At 37.5% G+C, this 20,550-nt stretch overlaps 1 protein-coding gene across 1 annotated transcript in view; it reads right to left on the bottom strand.

The window, feature by feature from the left end:
* The window catches only part of TRAPPC9 (trafficking protein particle complex subunit 9), a 453,429-nt gene that overhangs the window by 394,335 nt on the left and 38,544 nt on the right, over positions 1-20,550 (bottom strand). The window contains exons 11-14 of the mRNA XM_065753627.1: positions 16,206-16,351; positions 13,058-13,143; positions 5,191-5,317; positions 3,453-3,585 (exon numbers count right to left, since the gene is read on the bottom strand). Coding sequence (XP_065609699.1) covers positions 3,453-3,585; positions 5,191-5,317; positions 13,058-13,143; positions 16,206-16,351 — 492 coding nt within the window. The remainder of the gene's footprint in view (positions 1-3,452; positions 3,586-5,190; positions 5,318-13,057; positions 13,144-16,205; positions 16,352-20,550) is intronic.

Here is a 20,550-nt window from a genome sequence, read left to right as displayed (position 1 = left end):
AGCATCACATATAACTATATGAACTTGAATGCTCCAGGGAGCTCAAAAGAAGGCAGACCGTGGTGAAAAAAGAGTATTAGCAACCATAAAAATAGTGGAAAAAAATAGAGTAGAAATGGCATCAGCACATGTTCCTCTTGGTGAAGGTTTCCAGATGCTGACAACTCACCATATCCTCAGCTACAGGCTGAAAATGCCATCCTTAAGATCCAGAGGAACAGTGGGAGGGTGAGAATAACACCAGGAAAACAGGTAGGAAGTGCACATGAAACGATTTTAAATACACTATTCTGCACACAGTATTCTTTTTTCTTCCTTCCTTAGTAGTATTGTACTAACAATAATTCCTTTGTAAGGCTGCTAAGATGAAACAGTAAGTTTTCAGCTCCTTGCTTATAAACAAAATTTTGAGCATAAGAACACCATGGAAGTGTTTCAGTACATCAGGAAGCAGTCGTGATGCCAGGCACACTGGCCTGCAGCTACAAAAATTTCTAGTTCTTGTGGAACTGACTGACACTAATTTAACTTCGTCCACATGATAAATCTTTCATAACTTCATTCATTTGTCTGCTTCCCCATCAATTTTCTTTTTTAAAAGCTTTGCCACTAATAACATTTCACTCAGTAGAGTAATATTTTTATATCATATAAATTTATTCATAAGCATGTATGTAAATGCATGTCATAAAGAAAATAGCTATTAAGTCCATCTCAATCCACAGGAAGATTCATTAAAGCTCCTGCTAAGCTGAACTTATTAAACTGATTTTCATGACACAAATCAGTAAGAATTTATTTTTTAAACATTCTAAAACTACTGTTAGGTATGCATAGAAAGTCCTGGAGTTATTCTTGTAAATATGACTCTCAAACCAAAATCTCTATTAGATCAATCAGCACAGAAAGAGACGAAAGAGATCTGCATGTCTTTAACTGACCCTTCAAACAAATCTTGCATTTGTTCAGCACTGTGTCAAGGTTATCTCAAACACTTCAAAAATAAATGAACTGGAGATAAACTCAGGAAAGTTAGCTCCAACAGAAGCCACCATGCTCAGGCAGAAAAGGACTTCCTTTCAAGAACACAGCTCAAGATCAAATGTTGGTAGGATGAGTCTCAAAGCAAACATAAACAAACTGTATTGGCAATATGTGAAAAGAAAAATGACTCTATCTTATACTGCTGACAGTAAATGAACATTATTCCGTTATTTCTTTACTATGTATTTCTCCAGAAGATAAAGCAGAGTTGACAAGAGCTGCACGAGGCAATTTGCTGTCATTATAAAGGACAAAGTGAAAGCAGACAGGGACCTCTCTGGCATACTGCAAGGCAGCCTGGAGCACATCTGAATACCCAGGACGTCCCAAGAACTGACACTGAATGCAGAAACCAAAACATGAGGAAACTAAGAGCAAATTTGAAACCAGTGAAAAAGGAAACCAACATACAAATAAAATCTTGTTTATGTTCCACATTATCAGCAGAAGACATACCCAAAAGAGTAGATATTACACTCCTTTATGAATAGTTGCAATTTTCTCTGTATATTCTGTATGTTCTTTAATATATTCATAACTTTAGCTATCAGATACTAATTTTTACTAGGCTGTTCTGCTAACGAAGAGGCAAAACTGCTTCTGACAGGTTCTTGGATACCAGATAAAGCATTCACAGATAGGCACAGTCATACATGGAAAGAAGAATGGAACTCATCCAACTCATAGGTTCATAAGGTTGGAAAGGACCTACAAGATCATCTAGTCCAACCATCCTCCTATCACTATCCCTACCCAACTACTAAATCAAATCCCTTAGCACCTCATCTAAATGCTTCTTGAACAGCGCTAGGGATGGTGCCTCAACCACCTCCCTAGGCAGGCCATTCCAGTGCCTGACCACTCTTTCAGAGAAAAAATGTTTCCTCAGGTCTAATCTAAATCTTCCCCGGCGTAACTTGTGGCCATTCCCTCTTGTCCTGTCATTATTTATCAGGGAGAAGAGGCCCACCCCCTCCTCACCACAACCCCCCTTCAGGAAGTGGTAGAGTGCAATAAGGTCTCCTCTGAGCCTCCTCTTCTCCAGACTAAACAATCCCAGCTCCCTCAGCCGCTCCTCATAAGACTTGTGCTCCAGACCCCTCACCAGTTTTGTTGCCCTTCTCTGAACACGCTCCAGGGCCTCAATGTCCTTCTTGTAGTGAGGGGCCCAAACTGGGGAAGGGGCTCTGGCTACACAGCATTCCTTCACAGGAAGCAGCCTTGCTCCACTCTAATGTCGAGAGGCTGGCCCTTATATGAGTCCAGGGTGGCTCCACCCTGGGTCCATCCCTTCTGGTTGGGGGTGGAAGACAGGTGCAAACAATTTGTTTATGCTCACTATGCTAGCTGCACCCCTTCACCAGGTGCTCAATCACCAGTTCAAGTGTGAGCAACCAGCTCCCCTACAACAGCTAAAACATAACAATGCATATCTAGCAACCAATCTATCAATATGAAACTCAACTACAGTGTTTATTTTTTTATTTTGCTGTCTTTTTCAGGGTATTATTTTCATATATTGGATATAAATAGTTATCAACTCAACCTATTCCACATTAGAAAAGTGGAAGAAGCATAATAACCCAAAGGAATCAGTTTTGTTAAGTAAACTGCGCTGAAGAAAACAACAAGAAGAGAAATGAGAAAGTAATGAAGTGGTGTTTGCTGATCTATAACTAAAAGGAATTAATTAATAATTAAAATTATTAAAAAAGCAGTCCTCCACAGTTTGCAAAATGATAGATGGATGGCAAGACACTGGAACAGTGATCATCATGCTATTTAATAGGTGAGCACTCACACCAAAAGCTGAACTGAACAGATGTCTTACCAGTTCTCTCTAAGGTTGTGGAGTTAGTAACACTCTTTACCCAAAAATAAAGCTTAAAAAAAATAGAAAAAAAGAAAGTGACCACTGTTAGCCTACACACAGTTGTGATGTGATTGATGTGTTTGGGGAGTGTAAAAAGAGATTATTATTGTTGATTCTTTTTGTAACTCTCAAACATAACTGCTTCTGCAGCATCGCATCTTCTTTGGAGCTTCCACATAGAACAGAAATATAGATGTGCTGAAGAAAATTCAGGAGTATCAGAACGATTAGGATGATAGAGCACATCACACACAAGGACAGATTTGAAGATTTTCACTCTGAAAAAGAGGAGGCTAGAGGCAGGCTTCTCCAAGTGTGGAAAGTCAATGAGACAATGCCCTGAGCAACCTGACCTAACATTAAAGAAACATTGCTTGTCAGAGAGCAACGTCCTATACCACACGATGTCTAGAGGATCCCCTTCCAACCTACAGTATTACTTGGTTTACCACTTTACTACAGATTTCACAAACACTTATGAATACTAACACTTCAGTATTACCAAATAAAATCCTCATTTCGTTCAGTTTCTCACCTTGGTAGGGAGGTACTGATCTGTAGCCTTGGCAAAGCTGGAATGACTTCAACAGTACAGCCATTGGTCTTCACTCCTGGTAGATTGTCCAGAAGGCAATCACTGAAGACTCCAAAAACTGATGTATGGTAACCTGATTTTTTTTTATTAAAAAAAATATATATATAGTTGCATATTCCTTTTGTTATCTGCAAAGATCTAATACACTAACATTACCTACCGGATCTTGCCAGTTTCTGCTACCTAAAACATTACCTTCTGTACAGGAGAATCCTCTTAGGACATAAAATATGAAAAAAAAAGTTTTCAAACCTCGAGATAATATTTTTAAATAAAAAAAATACAAAAGCAGAGATGTGTGTTTTTTGTATCTATGAATAGGCAGAAACATAAAATAGAGTCCATAACTTTTGCATTGTGGCAAGTTCTGTAAACCTTTAGAAGTTCAACATAATAAATCACACTAAAAAGACCAACATCTCCCAGTACCCCATCACATTATCATAAACTGCACATGAACTTGTTACCCTTCAATTAACATTGAGGCTCCCCTAGTTTTTCCAAAACAATTTGACAGCAGAGTCTCTAGAGTATCCTGAAGCTAATGGAACCCCAAGGCAAATGGTTTATTCAAAAAAAAAAAAAGTTGAATATGTATATATGCATGCACTTGCCATGAATTATCACAGCTTATACTCTAGAAGTTCAGTTTAGTTGTCAAATATCTCAGCACCAATTCCCTGCCAAGCAATATATACAATCCTGTATCTGAAGGAAAATAAAACACACTGACATACAAGTAACAACCAAATACAGAAACTAACTCCTCTGCTTGCAGTACATTTTTAGTATGTGAAACTCAAAGTGGGCAACTACAGAACAAATGTTCCTGAATGCTTTGATGCTATTCTGTATTTACTGAAACAGTTTCTGAAATTAAAAAAAAAAAGACCAAAAAGAAAAGTGTTACAAGCAAGCAGAAAAGCATTTAGAAGAAACACAATGAGAACAAAGCTTCTTCAAGTTCAAATCCATCTTCTTTTCATGTTGAACTTTATTACAACAGCTCTTTTTCTGTTATTTTATATTCTGAGAGCATGTACCTAAGATTGCATGTTGTTAATATGGGTCAGTACTACTACATGCTGCATCCATCACATCCACATATACTGCCTTTTCTGGGAGTCTGATCTGCCACATTTCTAAAAACAGGTTCTTAAACTCTCTTCACTTACTATGAACACAATTCTATTTAGTTTTATTAATGCAGTGACATCTGAATTCAGACTACACACGTCAGCTAAATTGTTTCTACGTAAGCAATCTGCAAAATTTTCTGTAATGTTACAGAAAAAGGATTAAGAAAAAGGAGCTGAAAGATTATCTTCTGCTGCTCATGAAAAAGTTCAAGCCATTTTTTCTCAGAAGCTTTCCACATTTAAACACTAATAAGATGAGTTTGAGTTCATTATCCTTTTCCTTTCACACTGAAGATATTGTAAATATATGTTCATTGTTACCATTACAACCAAATCATTTTTCAGCAATGTAGTCTGGTTTTAATGATGTCTAGCATATTAAATAGTTATAACTTTTTTTTTTTGCTTGGTTTTGTTCTGTGTATTTAAGAGAAATCAGAGTGGCAAATATGTAATAAAGCACACCAATTTTAATTGTGTCATACTATCATTCACAGACATAAAAAATTCAGGAGAGAATGATGAAAGAGATCCCTTACCATTGACAGTGATCTGCCCAGTGGTTTGAGGAACACCAACAAGAGTTACTGGATACAAACCAGATTCTGCTGGTAGAGAAAGGGCTGCAGGAAGAGATTCGAATTCTACTCCTGTTGTCAAAAGACCCTGAAAAAAGTTGTACAACACATAAATCTGTTTGTGATATACACTTAAATTCTAATCCCTGACAGTGTATCATCCAAACTTTTACAGTTCATTCAAATTTGCTCATAGCAGTTGTGTTGGTTTAAAGCTCCAGACTTAAGCAGGCTTCTAGAACTCTGGAAAGATTTGTATTCAATAGAGAAGTGTGAGTTTCAGGATGTGTCTGAGCTGAGAATGATAGATGAAATACAAATTATTTATACCTAAAACACTGGAAAAAAAAAAAACAAGTGATATAATCTGCAAAGAGTTTTTTTTATAACCATATTTAATTGGACTTGTGATATAACATATTTGCTTACATTTTAGACAATGAAAATCAAACATCAATAGCAGTTCTTGCTTAGCTTTAATTAAAGTTCCTGGCCAGAAGAGATTTGTTTCTTCTTGGGGAAGAAATAAACTGAGTGTTTACAGATAATAAAGTATGCCTAGCTTTTCTAACTAAGCTAGAAGTTAGCTGAATAAGGCAGTCAGCTCACTAAGTAGACCACCTATCATGTCCAGATGCTTGCAGTCAGACTTCATGATTTCACAGAATCATTGAATGGCTTGGGTTGGAAGGGACCCCCAAAGATCATCATTTCCACCCCCCCCCCCCACCACAGGCAGGGCACCAAGCTCCTGATCTGGTACCAGAGCAGCTCACCCAGGGCTCCATCCAACATGGTGTGGGACACCTCCAAAGGATGGGGCACCTACAGTCCCTCTGGGCAGCCTGTGGAAAGTCTTTTCTCTGTGAAAAGCATCCCCCAGGCATCTAATCTAAACCTTCCCTCCTTGAGCATCCTCCCTTATCCTATCACCACCTATCTGAATACAAAGTTGATTCTCCTCCTGTTGGTAATCCCCTTTTAAATACTGGAAGGCTACACTAAGGTCTCTTCGCAGCCTTCTCTTCTCCAGGCTGAAGAAGCCCAGCTCCCTCAGCCTGTCTTCGCTGGGGAGGTACTCCAATCCTCTGATCATCTTTGTGGCCCTCCTCTGGACCCTCTTCAACAGCTCCACATCTTTCCTGGGTCGGTGGCCCCAGACCCAGAACACCAGATGGGGCCCCACAACAGCAGAGCAGAGAGGGACAATCACCTCCCTGTCCCTGCTGGCCACCCCTCTTCCGATGGAGCCTAGGATACCATTGGCATTTTTTCTCTTAGTGTATGACAAATACATCTCTTAGCACCCTAAAGTGATATAATGGTGCAAAATAAAGGCAACCAAAAATACATTTATTTCATGGTCTATAAAACACAATTATTTCCTCAGTAAATTAAGCACTTTTTTTAAAGCTCAGTTAAAAAAATTAAGGTGCTTGAACGCAGTACATGCTGTTAAAAGTAATAAATGCGTTGTAAAATACAGGAGTCTAAGTTACTAGATGCTTAGATATACAGAGAGAGAGAGGAAATGATGATATCCAGTATTCGTCTCTCTAATAATTAATGTAGTAAGCACAATTAGATTAAACCTTAACTGCACTGAGATCCTTCATAGAAAATCCAAGACTATAAAAGAAATAGATACTATTTTCGTGAAGACAAATGAAAAAAAACTTATGGTTTGATGTAGAGAAAACCACACAAAAGACTTGAGGACTGAACAAAGTGTTTAAGCAGCAGCAATGCCAGCCACACTGGCACTACTCACCTTCATAAACATCTGACTGCTTCATTTCTAACTAGGTAGGGTTCTGAATGGTGCACCTCTAAAGCTCACATCTGATGTAAAAGGCAGATTAGCCCTCTTCTGTTCCCAATTCTTGATTAGAAAATACCCTAATTACTGTCCATCCACACATGCACATAAGGAAACAAAAACAGCCTGACCAAAATATGAATGTGCTTATGGACAAGACAGGTGAGCTACTACGTTTGAGCAATTCCTAGTAATAAAGTGTCTTAACAGTAGATGAGTCAAAGAAAAAAAAGTTATATACAGATGCATTGTTCCCTACCCCCTGAAACTACATCTAAGTGACAGCCCTAGATCATGATGATAGCAAACAGCATGCTGACCACAAGACAATTGATAAAGCAATGTAAGTCCTCAACAGAATGTATTTTGCTTATAATGTATTACAAATGCATCCTCAGACTACTGTTCAGCAACAACAAGAAGTCTACAAAACAGTTTTAATAGAATGCAATGGAAATGTCAAATATCTCCACTAAGCACAGATTATTCCTGGTCTAAAAAAATTACAGAGCCTCAAATGCATTGCCACATAAAGTAGAATGCAGTTGTATTTCTCTCACTATGACAGTTTCACCATCCAGTAAAACAATATTTAAAGTAGAGGTATTAAGAAAGCACAAAGGCAAAGTGAACAAACAAAACAACGTAAACCTCAACAAAGCCTTGGTTTTACAGGCATAAATTGAAATCAGTGTACTTATTCTTCCAACTTGAACCACGCAGATTAATCTTAGAAGACACTGATGTAATCTAGAATGTCTGAAAGACATTTCCAATATTGCTATCACCCAGAAGGCAGAATTCAGCAATATTTGCCAAACATTGCCCTCTGGTGCCTAAATAAAGTTTAGATTAATGAAAGCAAAGCTGAAGTACTGTTATTCCCTTTAAATAAGCATCCATTGCAGAAAAAAGGGAAAGGGGAGAAAGGGGAAACATGACAAAAAGGGGAAAGGGGGAAAAGGAAAAAAAAAAGCAAAAAGAAAAAGAAGCAAAGAGAAGCATATCAAATCTCTTCTCCCCAGAATATTACACCACATTTCAGTAATAAAATTCAGTAAGCACTATTTTCTGACCAAACAGAAGAACAGTATCATCCGTATGCAAGTTTCCCTCCAGGGAATATGTGAATCAGGAGGAAAAAAAAGATTTGTATTTCCTTATATTCCTGTAACAATCTAAATTGAGAGCAAATATATGCAAGCTACTGCCACAGCCTGCCTTTCAATAACTTCAAATCTACATTTAGTTCCAGTGAAACAAAACAACTTGTCTGTAAATGGTGGTTTTTGGGGATGCTGTTAAACTAACATGGGTGCTTAAATGCCTTCTTAGGCTCTACTTATGAAACTCACACTTTTCTTCCCCAAGTACCAGTTGAAGTTAAGCTTTCTCATTGAATGTGCTTTACACAGTGTTGTCAAATATTTATTTATGGAGCATTTCCCCCACTATTTCTAGCAGGTCTATTTTAAGCAGGCCTAGAATACATCAAACATGACCATTTTTACCCTTCTTCCTTCCACGTTTTTTTGTGTATTTTCTTGCCCAAAGTGGCTTCAATGACATGCACCCTGACAGTAAGAAAATATTCTCCAAGGGGGCAAAAACAGAACAAAGATGTGAACCCTATAAATTTGAATGAGTGTAAGCTAAATTATGGGACTGCTTATACACAAAGATTTTTCAGTACTTTTAGGTGTAATTCTCAAACACAAAGTGCTCTTGGCTCATAACATAGCTTTGAAAAAAAGACTAAAGCTTCTACTCTTACACCATCTTTAACCATAATACTACACTTAAATTGTTTTGAAACCAATACAAGCTCCCAACAGAATGAAAATCATGTAAGAAAGATTTCCTTTTGAGTTGTGAGTTTTAAAAACTAAAAAAGCCAGAAACATTGTGTTGCAGCAGTATTTTTTAGTTCCTCAATACTCATTCAAACACAATTCATGCTGCTCTGTATCTATCATCGTGGTGATTCTAAGGAAGCCACATTCTCTACAGCCTGTGCAGAAAATGCTTTAATTCAATAAATAACATTTCTCAGCCTTTAAAGACAGCATATTTGCCTTTAAAATGAAACCTGGGAAAGAGAAAGAAGTCGTTAAAATCTTGCAGACTTAACAGACTCTGTGCTGTATCTTCACATGCATTCTATTTTAATAGCAGATGTCACCAGACCTAGCCAGGATTCAAAGCTTCAACATTATCTTCAAGACATAAGATAGATCTGCCAGAGATTTCATGGATCTTTTTCATTTTCTGAAGGTTTGAAATCCAAAGGTCATTTTTTTCCAGATAGAAAAAAGGTTTCACAGCTATAAGACAGAGGCTAGCAGCCATTCAGGTATCTGAACAAGTCTAAACAGAGATCCGTATTCCCAGAAAAAAGTAAAGCTGCATACATACTTATCTACAGCTGAACATCAGATCTACTTTGACTTGTTTGTTTGACAGCAAACGAAATATTCTCTGAAATGCACTGCAGATAAAGTTAGGATCACTTTTACCTCGACGTCCATTTAAGCTATGTGGAAGCACCACCTCCGAGCACCCCTACTTTTACTGACTGAACTACATTATTTTTTAGATTTAATCATTACAATATTCCATAATTAAACACTTATTTGCCATCTCACAAGCATTATACCACTGTTATTAGATGAGCCTTCCTACCACATGGACAAAAGAAATCCAGGACACAGAAAAGAAGTTGTAAAGAAACGTGAAACACGTGAAGAACAGGTATCTAAACAGATTCCCAAATCATGAATATATGAGAGAATAAACAACACAAATGAGGAAGATGGGCAGAAGATTTAAAGGAAGTTAAACAACAAAAATTCAACTTTTTGACTTTACAGGGCTTCTCACCTGAATAATATTGAGCACTCTTATATAAACTAAGTATACTTGCAATAATCCTGGCTTGCATCGACAGGAGAGTGACCAGCAGGGCGAGACAAGCTATTCTGCCCCTCTGCTCTCATGAGATCCCACCTGGAGTACTGCATCCAGTTCTTGGGCCCATAATACACAAAGGACATTTTTCTGTTGAAGTAGGTCCAGAGCAGGGCCACAAAGATGATCTGAGGGCTGGAGCACCACCCCTACAAGGACAGGCTGAGAGAATTGGGGCTCTTCAGGCTGATAAAGAAAAGGCTCCAGGGGGACCTTATAGCAGCCTTCCAGAACCCAAAGGGGGCCTACAGAAAAGCTGGAGAGGGATGTTTTAAAAGGGTGTGCAACAACAGGATGAGGGGAAATGGTTCTAAACTTGATGAGGGTAGACTTAGACTAGATCTCAGGAAGAAATTCTTTACTGTGAGGGTAGTGCGACACCAGAACAGGTTGACCAGACTGGTTGTAGATGCCCCTTCCTGGAAGCACTCAAAGCCAGGCTGGATGGGGCTGTGAGCAACCTGGGCTAGAGGGAGCTGCCCCTGCCTAGAGCAGGGGGTTGGAACTATGTCATCTTAAAGGTCCCTTCCAACCCAAATCACTCCATGCTTCATTGAATACTACCTCAAATAATGAAAAGGAAGAAACAGAAGCTTTTCAGTGAGAAACTATCCTCCTAAATAACTTGTGCTCTCAGTACTGACATAGAGCACTAAGTTGTTTACCTTCAAAACGCTTCCAGAGTTTAACATGCAACAAGTAAGCTCAAAGAAAACAAATGTAACTTAAAAGTTGATGGAAAGGGAAAATAAGGAAAAAAAAAATGAGTAAGACTATAGAATTCAAGACACTGATGAATAACGAACCACGACAAAGGGAAACAACAAGGGACATCATGCAATGGAGAACACAAAGGACTGCCAGTCACTGGAAGCAAGGTTATATGAGTAGTAACACTGCACAGGCAAGGTGCTGAGTCAGAAAGGAAAAAGATGTGGGCCAGATGGGCTAAAATTGACACTAAATGAAAAGTATGTGTTCGCTGTTCAAATAATTCTGAGGCTAAATAATGTGAAAGAACATGAAAATTACAAGAAATCAGACAACAAGAAGGCATGGGGACTGCAGGCATGAGAACACGTTAATAATAAAACAAAACCTTATAAAATATTAAACATACTGAATTATTAAAATAAAACCACAAAGATTTCATTCTTGTGATGAAGTAGTAACTATTCCCACACTCCCGTAAACCCACGAACAAAATCAAAGAATCAAAATAAGTCAGGCTGGAAGGAGATGTCAGAGGTCCTCTTGCCCAACCCACAGCTCCAAACAGGACCAACTTTCATGTCAGTGCTTTTTTTTTCCACCGTCCTATCCACTCAAGTTTTGAAGATTTCTGAAGACAGCAATCTCTCATTCCCTCTCAGAAACCTGTTCCTACAGTTCAGCCACTGTGACGTTGGCAAAGCAGAACTTTTCTATTGAGAAAGTTTCCCATAGCTGCAATATGGGAAACTTATTGCTGTGCACCTCTGGGAAGAGTCCTGCTCTGTTTTCATTTCAGCTTACCAACTGGGAAAAACAACAACAGGAATTACCCGTTAGTCCTCTCTTCTTCAGACTTGAACTCATGCACTTCTCACCCATCCTATGCTGCTGCACTGACACCAGTCCACATGTATTGCTGCTATACCAGGAGCTCAACATTTGGTGCTGAAGACACTCCTCTTAACTCAGTGTTGAGACAATAACTGCTGTACTCATCTGCTGCACACATTCCCGACTCCACACAAATGAAGCAAAAATCAACTCATTTCTACCAATTAGACAACATCAGTGCACAGCAGATATTCCTCAAAGCACTCTATTTATGGAACACTGACTAAAGAACTGTGTTAATCGCTTCAATTATTTGTCTCTAGTCTGCATTTCTACTTCCTCCAGTGCTTACCAATGAAACTGAAATTCACTGCTAATTCCAAAGATAACCATCTAGCTTGTAGCATTCATGCCACTACAATTAATTTTCACAGTGAATAGATGAAGTGCACACTCATATAAATAACTATGTTCCAAGCTCTTAAGTGTATGCAGCCACTTACAAGAAATTCCCTCATTAAGAATTTATCCAAAAATATTTTGAATATGTAATTTCATCATTACTTCCACAGGATGATAAATCAAAATGTTCTTAAAATACTTTTTACATGGAGTCCTTTCTGATGCACAGATTTACCATTACTTTTTCCATTAATTCCTAGCATTTTGAAATACCTCTGTAAGCATAAGATAAAATGCTGCTGAAGAAGCCAAGTATGTTAGCTTCCTGAATGGATTTTACTATACTGTAACAACAACCTTAGGATGTGTTAATTTCCTGTGGAAAAAATATCATATATGGCATAATAGTAGAGCCATCAATTAAAAAAATCCTGACCATATAAATACACCCTAATTTACTTGCACAGTCTTCCTTACTTAGTGGGCTGTATGAGGATTCCTTTTTCAAAGCAATATTAAATATTGCTATTGAACCTTCTAACCTGAGACACTTCTCTGGTGTTTTAGTCTTCTCCCTACCCTCCCCCTCACTTCCTTCTCACCACTTCAGCATCCACTGGTTTCAAATACCATATATGCTTGGGAATAGCAGATCCATAAACTGAAGCATCTACTAAAAATCAAAGCTTCCCAGAACCAGTTATTTTAATTCCCTCTTTTTAAAAATGTGGTCAATTCATAAAGCTAGGATAAAAATCATTTTTTTTTAGTAACAGGAGGAAGAATACACTAATTATTAGGCATTAGGACTTTACCATTGCTTGGAAACCAGTAAAAATAAATTTAGCATGAGTTTGAATTGAAACAGAATTGATTCACAGGTCAACAGCAGTAAAGCGTTTCAAGCCTCCAAACAGCAGGCACTTCAATTCAGTACCTCATCACTGCCGCAAAAATATGACAGAACTTACACTACTGCGCTGTTAAACTGATGCTATACTGACTTAAACAGATTTTAAGCTATTTGATTTAGAAATAATGGTATTAAAACTCCAAGTTAGTGAAGAAGTTCAGAAAGCTTTTGAAGATACATACCATGTTCTCTACTCGGAGCTCAAAAGGCATGGGGTTGTACACCATCAACTGAACTTCACACACATCTCCCTGGACCCATTGGAATTCTACATGAAATAAATACAGAATTAATGCAGGAATTGCCTAATTGTATTGTTATAAGAATGGGCACAAGCTGAGCTGTCAAAGTGTTAGATTATCTCTATGTTTGAAATTAACACCTCTCTATGATCTGCATACCCCAAGACTCATTCAAGTGCACCAAGGGACACAAGCTGCAAATCACACACAAAGCAATGTGTGAAAGGACCAGAGGCATTCGTTAATAGCCTCGTTATGTTAATGCTAGTACTGCTCCAGAGCCCAACATTACATTATGCCAACAGTACTTTGGCAAAATTAACTCCAGCATCAGTTCAATAGAGTACTGAAACACATCCTTAATGTTAACCATTCGAAAGCTTCAGTACTTCCACAGTGGGAGGTAGGCCCAAAGTACACATCACTTTGTATCAAGGCTCAGTTAAAACACAACCAGATAGGGAAGCAAATACAACAAAAGGAAAAAAGATACAAAAAAAAAGTCATGGAAACAAATCTTCAGCTATGCAAGTAAATAAAAGATCATTCTGTGTATCATCAACTGAAGTAAGATGAAAATATCTGTTTACCAGCAAGATGCCACCTCCATTTCTTCCTACAGAACACAGTAAGAAGTCTGGGAAATACTGAGAGAGGGGAAGATGACACTAAGAAATATTTATGCTAATTATCTATTGATGGTTACAAAAGAGAGATTTAAGCAATAACAGAAGACACCAAGTAATTTCTGGAAATATTTAGGAAAGACCCTTGACCAGTAAATAGAAACTGTAAAGGAAGCTTATTTCTTGACCTATCTTACCACAGAACACAGAGGTCCAGCTTTAAAGGACAACCCACTGAGCTAAGCGTAAAGCTTTGGAGTTTTTTTTTGGAGTATTTAAGGAGGTAAGAAATTTTAGACAGGGAGGTCTGTGGCACATACACCATTTCTGGTGGGCTACTCAATACACAGTGATTATTTTGCACCTCCACTCCGTGGTCTTTTCAGCCCACGTGCTCCTTTCTGCCTCCCAGATTTCTCACTGTAACCACATGCACTTCACATTCAGATTTTACACTGATGTAACATTTGCAAGGTGAGGACCTGCAGTCCAAATACACAAAAGGTGGTTTTAAAATAGTCACTGAATAGATTAAATAAATTATAAGCATAATCTAATCTATAATACATGCAGACTAACTTTAAACTAGTTTACTCAATGATTTTAACACATTAACGCTCTTTTATCTAGGATATTAAAAATATTCTGTAAAAAAAACCAGGAGTATTAAGACTGTAATTCACAGTTAAAACCATCTGCACTCTAATAGCACAATCACTATCTGATTACATCTTGCAAGCAGTATTAGAGAGCTCAAGGGAGATAATGCTTAATGCAAATGTTTAAGTCCAATTAACAGTACTAGAAATTAACAGCGTACATTCTGAGATATTAACAGGTTATATTAGTGTGAAAATGGGGAAGTAAAGGAGTAAGTGTTCAAATACACATCTGCATGGGTTGTTTTGTACTTGTTTTGTTTGCCTGTTTTTAATTAATTTTAAAAGTGTCCAAAGTCTTCTGCCCTTTGCAGTTTCCAGCAGAACTGGCAGCTCCTCTCAAGAGCTGTCACACAGAGTTTCAAAGATATTTAAACACTGAACCCTCATTATGGTTAACAACCAACTGAAGCAGGCATTTTAGTCCTTGTAAATTACAGTAATTTCCAGATTAGAAGAACTACCAGAGGATAAGAACTCCTTTTCTTGAAAAATGTATGCATTGCTACCACAAAGTGATTCTAAAAAGGTTAATAACTGGAAAAAAACACGCTGGAAACTAATTCTTTCATCTTTCAAAGAAAAAAAAAAATCAATAGCTTTCCTGATGCTTTAATTTCTCTTTTCTTCCAAAGAGAAAAAGACCCTATCAATTTCCTACTTCTTTGGCAGGTTTGACCAATTCCTCACTGTCAAATGCTCCCTGAGCTACCTCCCCAACAAAACTATTGAAGTGTATTTTAGGAAATCAAATATTACATGTTGTGTCAACTCATTAACTTGCAAACCATAACTACCAGCACCAAGAGCCCTCACTAACTATCTGTGGTTTGATTTCCATGAGCTCTACATAAAAGAGAGGACAATGCTATAAGAACTGCTTCCCTGGAGAAAAAGCTTTCAAAAAGAAAGGTAAAATCCAGTTATACGGCGTGAGGTTAAGAGCTGTATTTACATCATCTTCACGTAGATACAGGAGATTACTTGCAAGACATCCTAATAGAGCTGCATTATTCTACCAATAGTACTACTTAGACTATCAGGACTCTATATGTCCTCTGTGTTATAAACCACGAGGTTTATTTCTCATGACTAGAGCATATTAAACCAATTTAAACAGAACAAAATAATCCAATGTATTGTTTTCAATTAGAAAAGCTTAAAAGCTGAAAACGTAAGACTTTTCTAAAGGACTTAGTTTCCCTGTTGGTTTCTATAAAGGGGACCCAGATCATTTATTATTCTCTTTATTTCTAAAGAAAGTAAATCAAATATATGTGAAAAAAACAAAGATTATTTTCAACAATTATTAAATTCCACAGCTTCTTATAATGGAACTATGGTTTTGATTTGTACGTTGCTTTGTTTGTAAAATTTTTAACCAAACAAATAGAGGTTTTAAAAGTAAACGTGCTGGCTATGTGCTTCAAAAGACAAAACCCTTAAAGTAGCTCAGACATCTCCTTACACTAAACAAACAAAAAGACTGAAAGGAGAAACTGTATAATATAGAACTCCTATGGTACCAGCTTGCACTGTTATCAAAAAATGGAGGTTCCCCTTTGAAGCCCTCAAGGAACAAGAATACCCCAGAAAACAATCATTTAAGAGTGGCAGTAAGATTTTAAGGGAAAAAAATACAACAAACATCAACAAATTAAAAGAAACAAACAAATGTTATAAGAAATACAGAAATATTTCCCAAAGAAATATCCCATATGATAAATTCATGTTTGCTACCCCTAAACAAAACAGCATTTCCAATTTAACAATACAATCAGAAATACTAGAAAATGTTCTTACCTATTTTCTTATTTCGCTCTTCCCCACGACTGTGAGCAATAATTGGAGAATATATGAAGGGGCTTTTGGTTGACACATTCTGACCAAGTAAACTTTTGATTTTGTGAGGTCGGAGACTGGTAGGGAGGTTCAAGAGCTTCACGGATCTGTTAAGTAAAAATACATTTTATGAAAGGCTGTGTTAAAAATAAATACCAAAGGAGAAACATATTCTAGAGAAACCATCAAAAGCAAACCTAACAAATGACTTGAAACCCAGCTATTACTTTCCAAGGTGAGTGCATACTAAATTACAGATACACTGAAACTCCAGAAAGCAACTGAATATTTACCAAACCCAAGCCAAAGCCAGGCAAAATCTCACTGGACAACATAACACTGGACAACATAATACAAATAAAGAGCTTCTTCAAAGTGAATAAAATAGGTTTTAGAACAGTTTAAGTACATACAATTGCATCTGGAAGGATGAAAATGTCACAGAAATTGGAAAGGAATTGTCAAAAGCAACTACAAATAAACACATAAAGGTTGTAAAAACAAAGAGACCAGTGTGAACAGGGAGACGTTACAAAAAGAAGGAAAATGAGTGCTCACCCATCTCTGATGATATAGGCTTGTGGTAAAGGAACTTTAAAGAGAAGTGATCTCTAACAAGAGACCCTTCCTCAGAAGCAGTCAGCCCTTAAACGAGGTTTAAGTGGAGTGCAGCCTGGCTCCACCCCTTCTGGTCATGCAGGTGAATCACCTGCACCTGTGCTCCCAGGGCTGACCAGACAGGTGCTCAATCAGTGGCTCAGGCTGTGACTCAGCAGTTCCCATACAAGACAGGAAAGGACAGATTTATTAAACCATCTTGCTGTTAGACCTAAGTTCCTGATACTAAGCAGTGGTCTTCCACTGCTGATGGGAAAAAAAATAAATAAATAAATTGAAAAACCTGGATTTTCTGCTAATTGACACAGGCATCCCACCACACTGACCCAGACAATCAAGAACTATAATAAAATGCTCAAAATCCTTGCTACCACTAAACTTTAAACAATATATTTCTATATTTCAATATAGATAATGTACAAGCCTAGACATGATGATTATGAGTCGAGCCAAAACTGTAGACTCTAAAACTCAGTTGAGGAGCCAAGTCCAAGAATCCTAGAAAACTCAAATCTGTTCAAAGATGAACTAACTACTCCTCTTGCTCTACAACTGATCAATAAAACTTATTTCACAGGAATTCTTTGAGAATGCTACAAAAAGGTTATGAATGTTACAGTACATGATTAAATTCTCATGTTCTTACATAGTTCATCAAATACCATGACAAACAATGGAGAACTACAAAAGTACAAAAAAGACAAGGATCTCCTCAAGTGTCCAGCAGAGGGCAACAAATTATAAAGGGCATGGAACACCTCTCTTATGAGGAAAAGCTGAGAGACCTGAGCCTTGAGAAAATAGGACTCAGAGGGGAGAGACAATTTTGCAACATTTACGTGATATAAATCAATCACTCACTTATCACTTACCACAGTTGCAGAATTACCCTAAATTTCAAAATAATAAACTGTCACAGAGAACATGAAAATCAAGTCCTCCACATGTTTAGAAGCTCAGCACAACAAAGAATGGTTTATGAACAAAAGAAACCAATACTCCCACTAATGAAAAGTGCATACATACAAGAAAGCAGACTGCTTTAAAAATTATCCAAGCCATTCAAGATCACGTGCTATGACTGACAAATTATGACGCTGTAAGAGGAATATTACAAAGACAAGTTATCTCTACGATACAGAACATTTGATAAGAAGTTGAAAGAGAACATATATTTCTTTTTCCAAAATAGTATTCATCACATCTATTCATTATCTGTTGATAACTGCGTCAGCATCACAGACAAATAAAAAATGACAGGAATAAGCTTCAGGAATACAGACTGTGACAGATTCCAGAATACTCAGAACAAAGTACAATACCTCATCTGACTGGATCAGAATACAAGTTAGAATGCAATTTTAAGCAAAACCTGTGAGTGATATGTATGTGAGGAAATTAACTCTAAGAATTTGAGAACGCGCTAATAGAAAGGAATTTTATTTCCTCAATAGAAAGTGCTTTGGCTCATCCATCCCATTAGATTAATAGTGTTGGTTGCACTTTTTTTTCCCTTCTAAATCTTAATGCATTTGCTCAGCAGTGGAAGGAAGGATCTTCATCTACTTGTTAGGGGACTTTATCTTCTAAAATTCCTCTCTGTGAAAAGCTTGAATCCTCAAGTAAACAGTGCATCTATTAGAATAGGAAGACAACTAATTCTCCTATTTTGTATTGGATTAAATACTAGGGCTTCTCAGACTGCACCACAGTATTTGTAATGTAAAAAAAATCCCAAAGTTCCAAAGGCTAGAAAATATACATAAAAATAAAACTTAATGACTGTCAATAATAGACAAAGTATCTATTTAAAAATCATGCCAGAAAAAAAATAGTGCAACAGATTATACGAAGTGTCTGACTTAATGGACAGCTACAGGCATTAAATACTACAGACCTTGAATAATTAACTGTAAAGACTTTGCCAAGCCAAATCTCTTCAACTGCTTCATAGGTATAGGGGAGAAAAAGGTAATAGTGTTACTGTTTTCTAGCTTCACTAAGGCAGTTCAATGTTCAATGGTATTTTAATTAAGAAATTTGCATCTTAAATTAGCACTGCACATTAAATGGATTACAAACTAGTAGACAATTAAATGCCAACTGTGAACAAAACTTTGCATCATCAGTAAAAGTCTATGTTCTACATACATGGAGGGCTCTAGAATGGAATGAATTATAAGCTTACTCAACAGTGGCTGAGAGCCCATTTCCACACATTTATGTCTCAAAAATCAGCACAAGATCAGGCTGCCCAGGGCTCCATCCAACCTGGCCTTGAACATCTCCAGGGATGGAGCATCCACAACATCTCTGAATAACCTATTCCAGTGCCTCACCAACTCTCTGAGTGAAGAATTTCTTTCTAACATCTAAACTCCCCTCTTTTAGTTTAAAGTAATTCTCCCTTGTTCTATGGACTATGTAAAAAGTCGGTCCCCCTCCTGCTTGTAATCTCCCTTCAGGTACTGGAAGGAGCGTGATGAGCAATACTTTCCTATTAAACAGTACTGCCATGTTTTTTCCTCACCCCAGACTTCTTAATGCCCCATGTCAAGACAGCAGTACCTATTTTCAGCACTCCAAGTGCAGTCAGGCCAGACAAAGCTGACACTGTAAACACATTGCAAGCTATTTCTTAAAACTGGGCACGAAACTGGCAAATGGCAAGTAAAAATGGCAAGAAACTGTTATTCTCAGAATAGGAAATGTGCTTCTCTCAGAACAGAAAAAGCTTTAACTGAGATTGACAGAGTCTTTCCCTACTGAAATACTGTCAACCTTTTAAAAAAGTTTTGATAGATTTTCAGAAACCCACCTTTAGAACGTATTACTAGGCACATAATGTAACAGAGACAGAGGTACCTGAACTACATTGCTGGACATCTTTAAAATCAATGGGAAAGCAGTTAATACAGGCCATGCAGGCCTCTGATTCAGCTCCCCCTCACATATGAAAGTAAACAAGGCCACAAAAACCTAGGAGTGCCCACCTGTCTCCTGACTAAAAGTATGATATGGGATGACTGGTTTAGAATTATACACAGACTTCTAGAGAAACCAAATCCAGCAACTCTCCCACTGTCACATGTAACTTTGGTTCCACCAGTTTCCATTTGAGGAACTTATTAACATGCAGTGGGTGCAACTTGAAAGTGTGCACTACACCACCGAGCAGGCAGCACAAAGCAGGTATCTGCAAAGCCATCCCAGATGTCACTGCTAACCAAATCCTGCACAGCCATTCCACAATGCTGGAAGATCTCCAAGAAGATACATCTTTCCCCCAGGAATACACATGAGGTGTGGGATGATCCAGGTAGCTAACCAATGCACTTGGTCCCAATAGGGAGACAAAACACTTCAGGACACTGCACAGTCTGCTGCATACATCCAATCTCAGGTATATGCTCCAGTCCAATCTGTACCTTAGGAGAGCACATTTCACACAACAAACTGCTAGTGAGAACAAACTTACTGCATTGAATGTACTACAAATAGTTGCACTGAGTCTCTTCAGTGTAAAAGGAAAACTAGAGAAGTTAGAATAGTAAAACTAGCTACTGAATCAAAAAATGCTCATATAATAAAAACATCTGTCATTTTAGTGACTGGAGGTAATCTGAAAATAAATATCATTTTCATTCTTTAGTTAGACATTTTATTATCTTTTTTGTGATAGCAGAGC

The sequence above is a fragment of the Cyrtonyx montezumae genome, unplaced genomic scaffold, assembly GCF_038088225.1.
Source record: "Cyrtonyx montezumae isolate F1298 unplaced genomic scaffold, pur_monq_1.0 scaffold_8, whole genome shotgun sequence".
NCBI classification, from domain to species: domain Eukaryota; kingdom Metazoa; phylum Chordata; class Aves; order Galliformes; family Odontophoridae; genus Cyrtonyx; species Cyrtonyx montezumae.
This window is presented reverse-complemented; position numbering and strand designations above follow the sequence as displayed.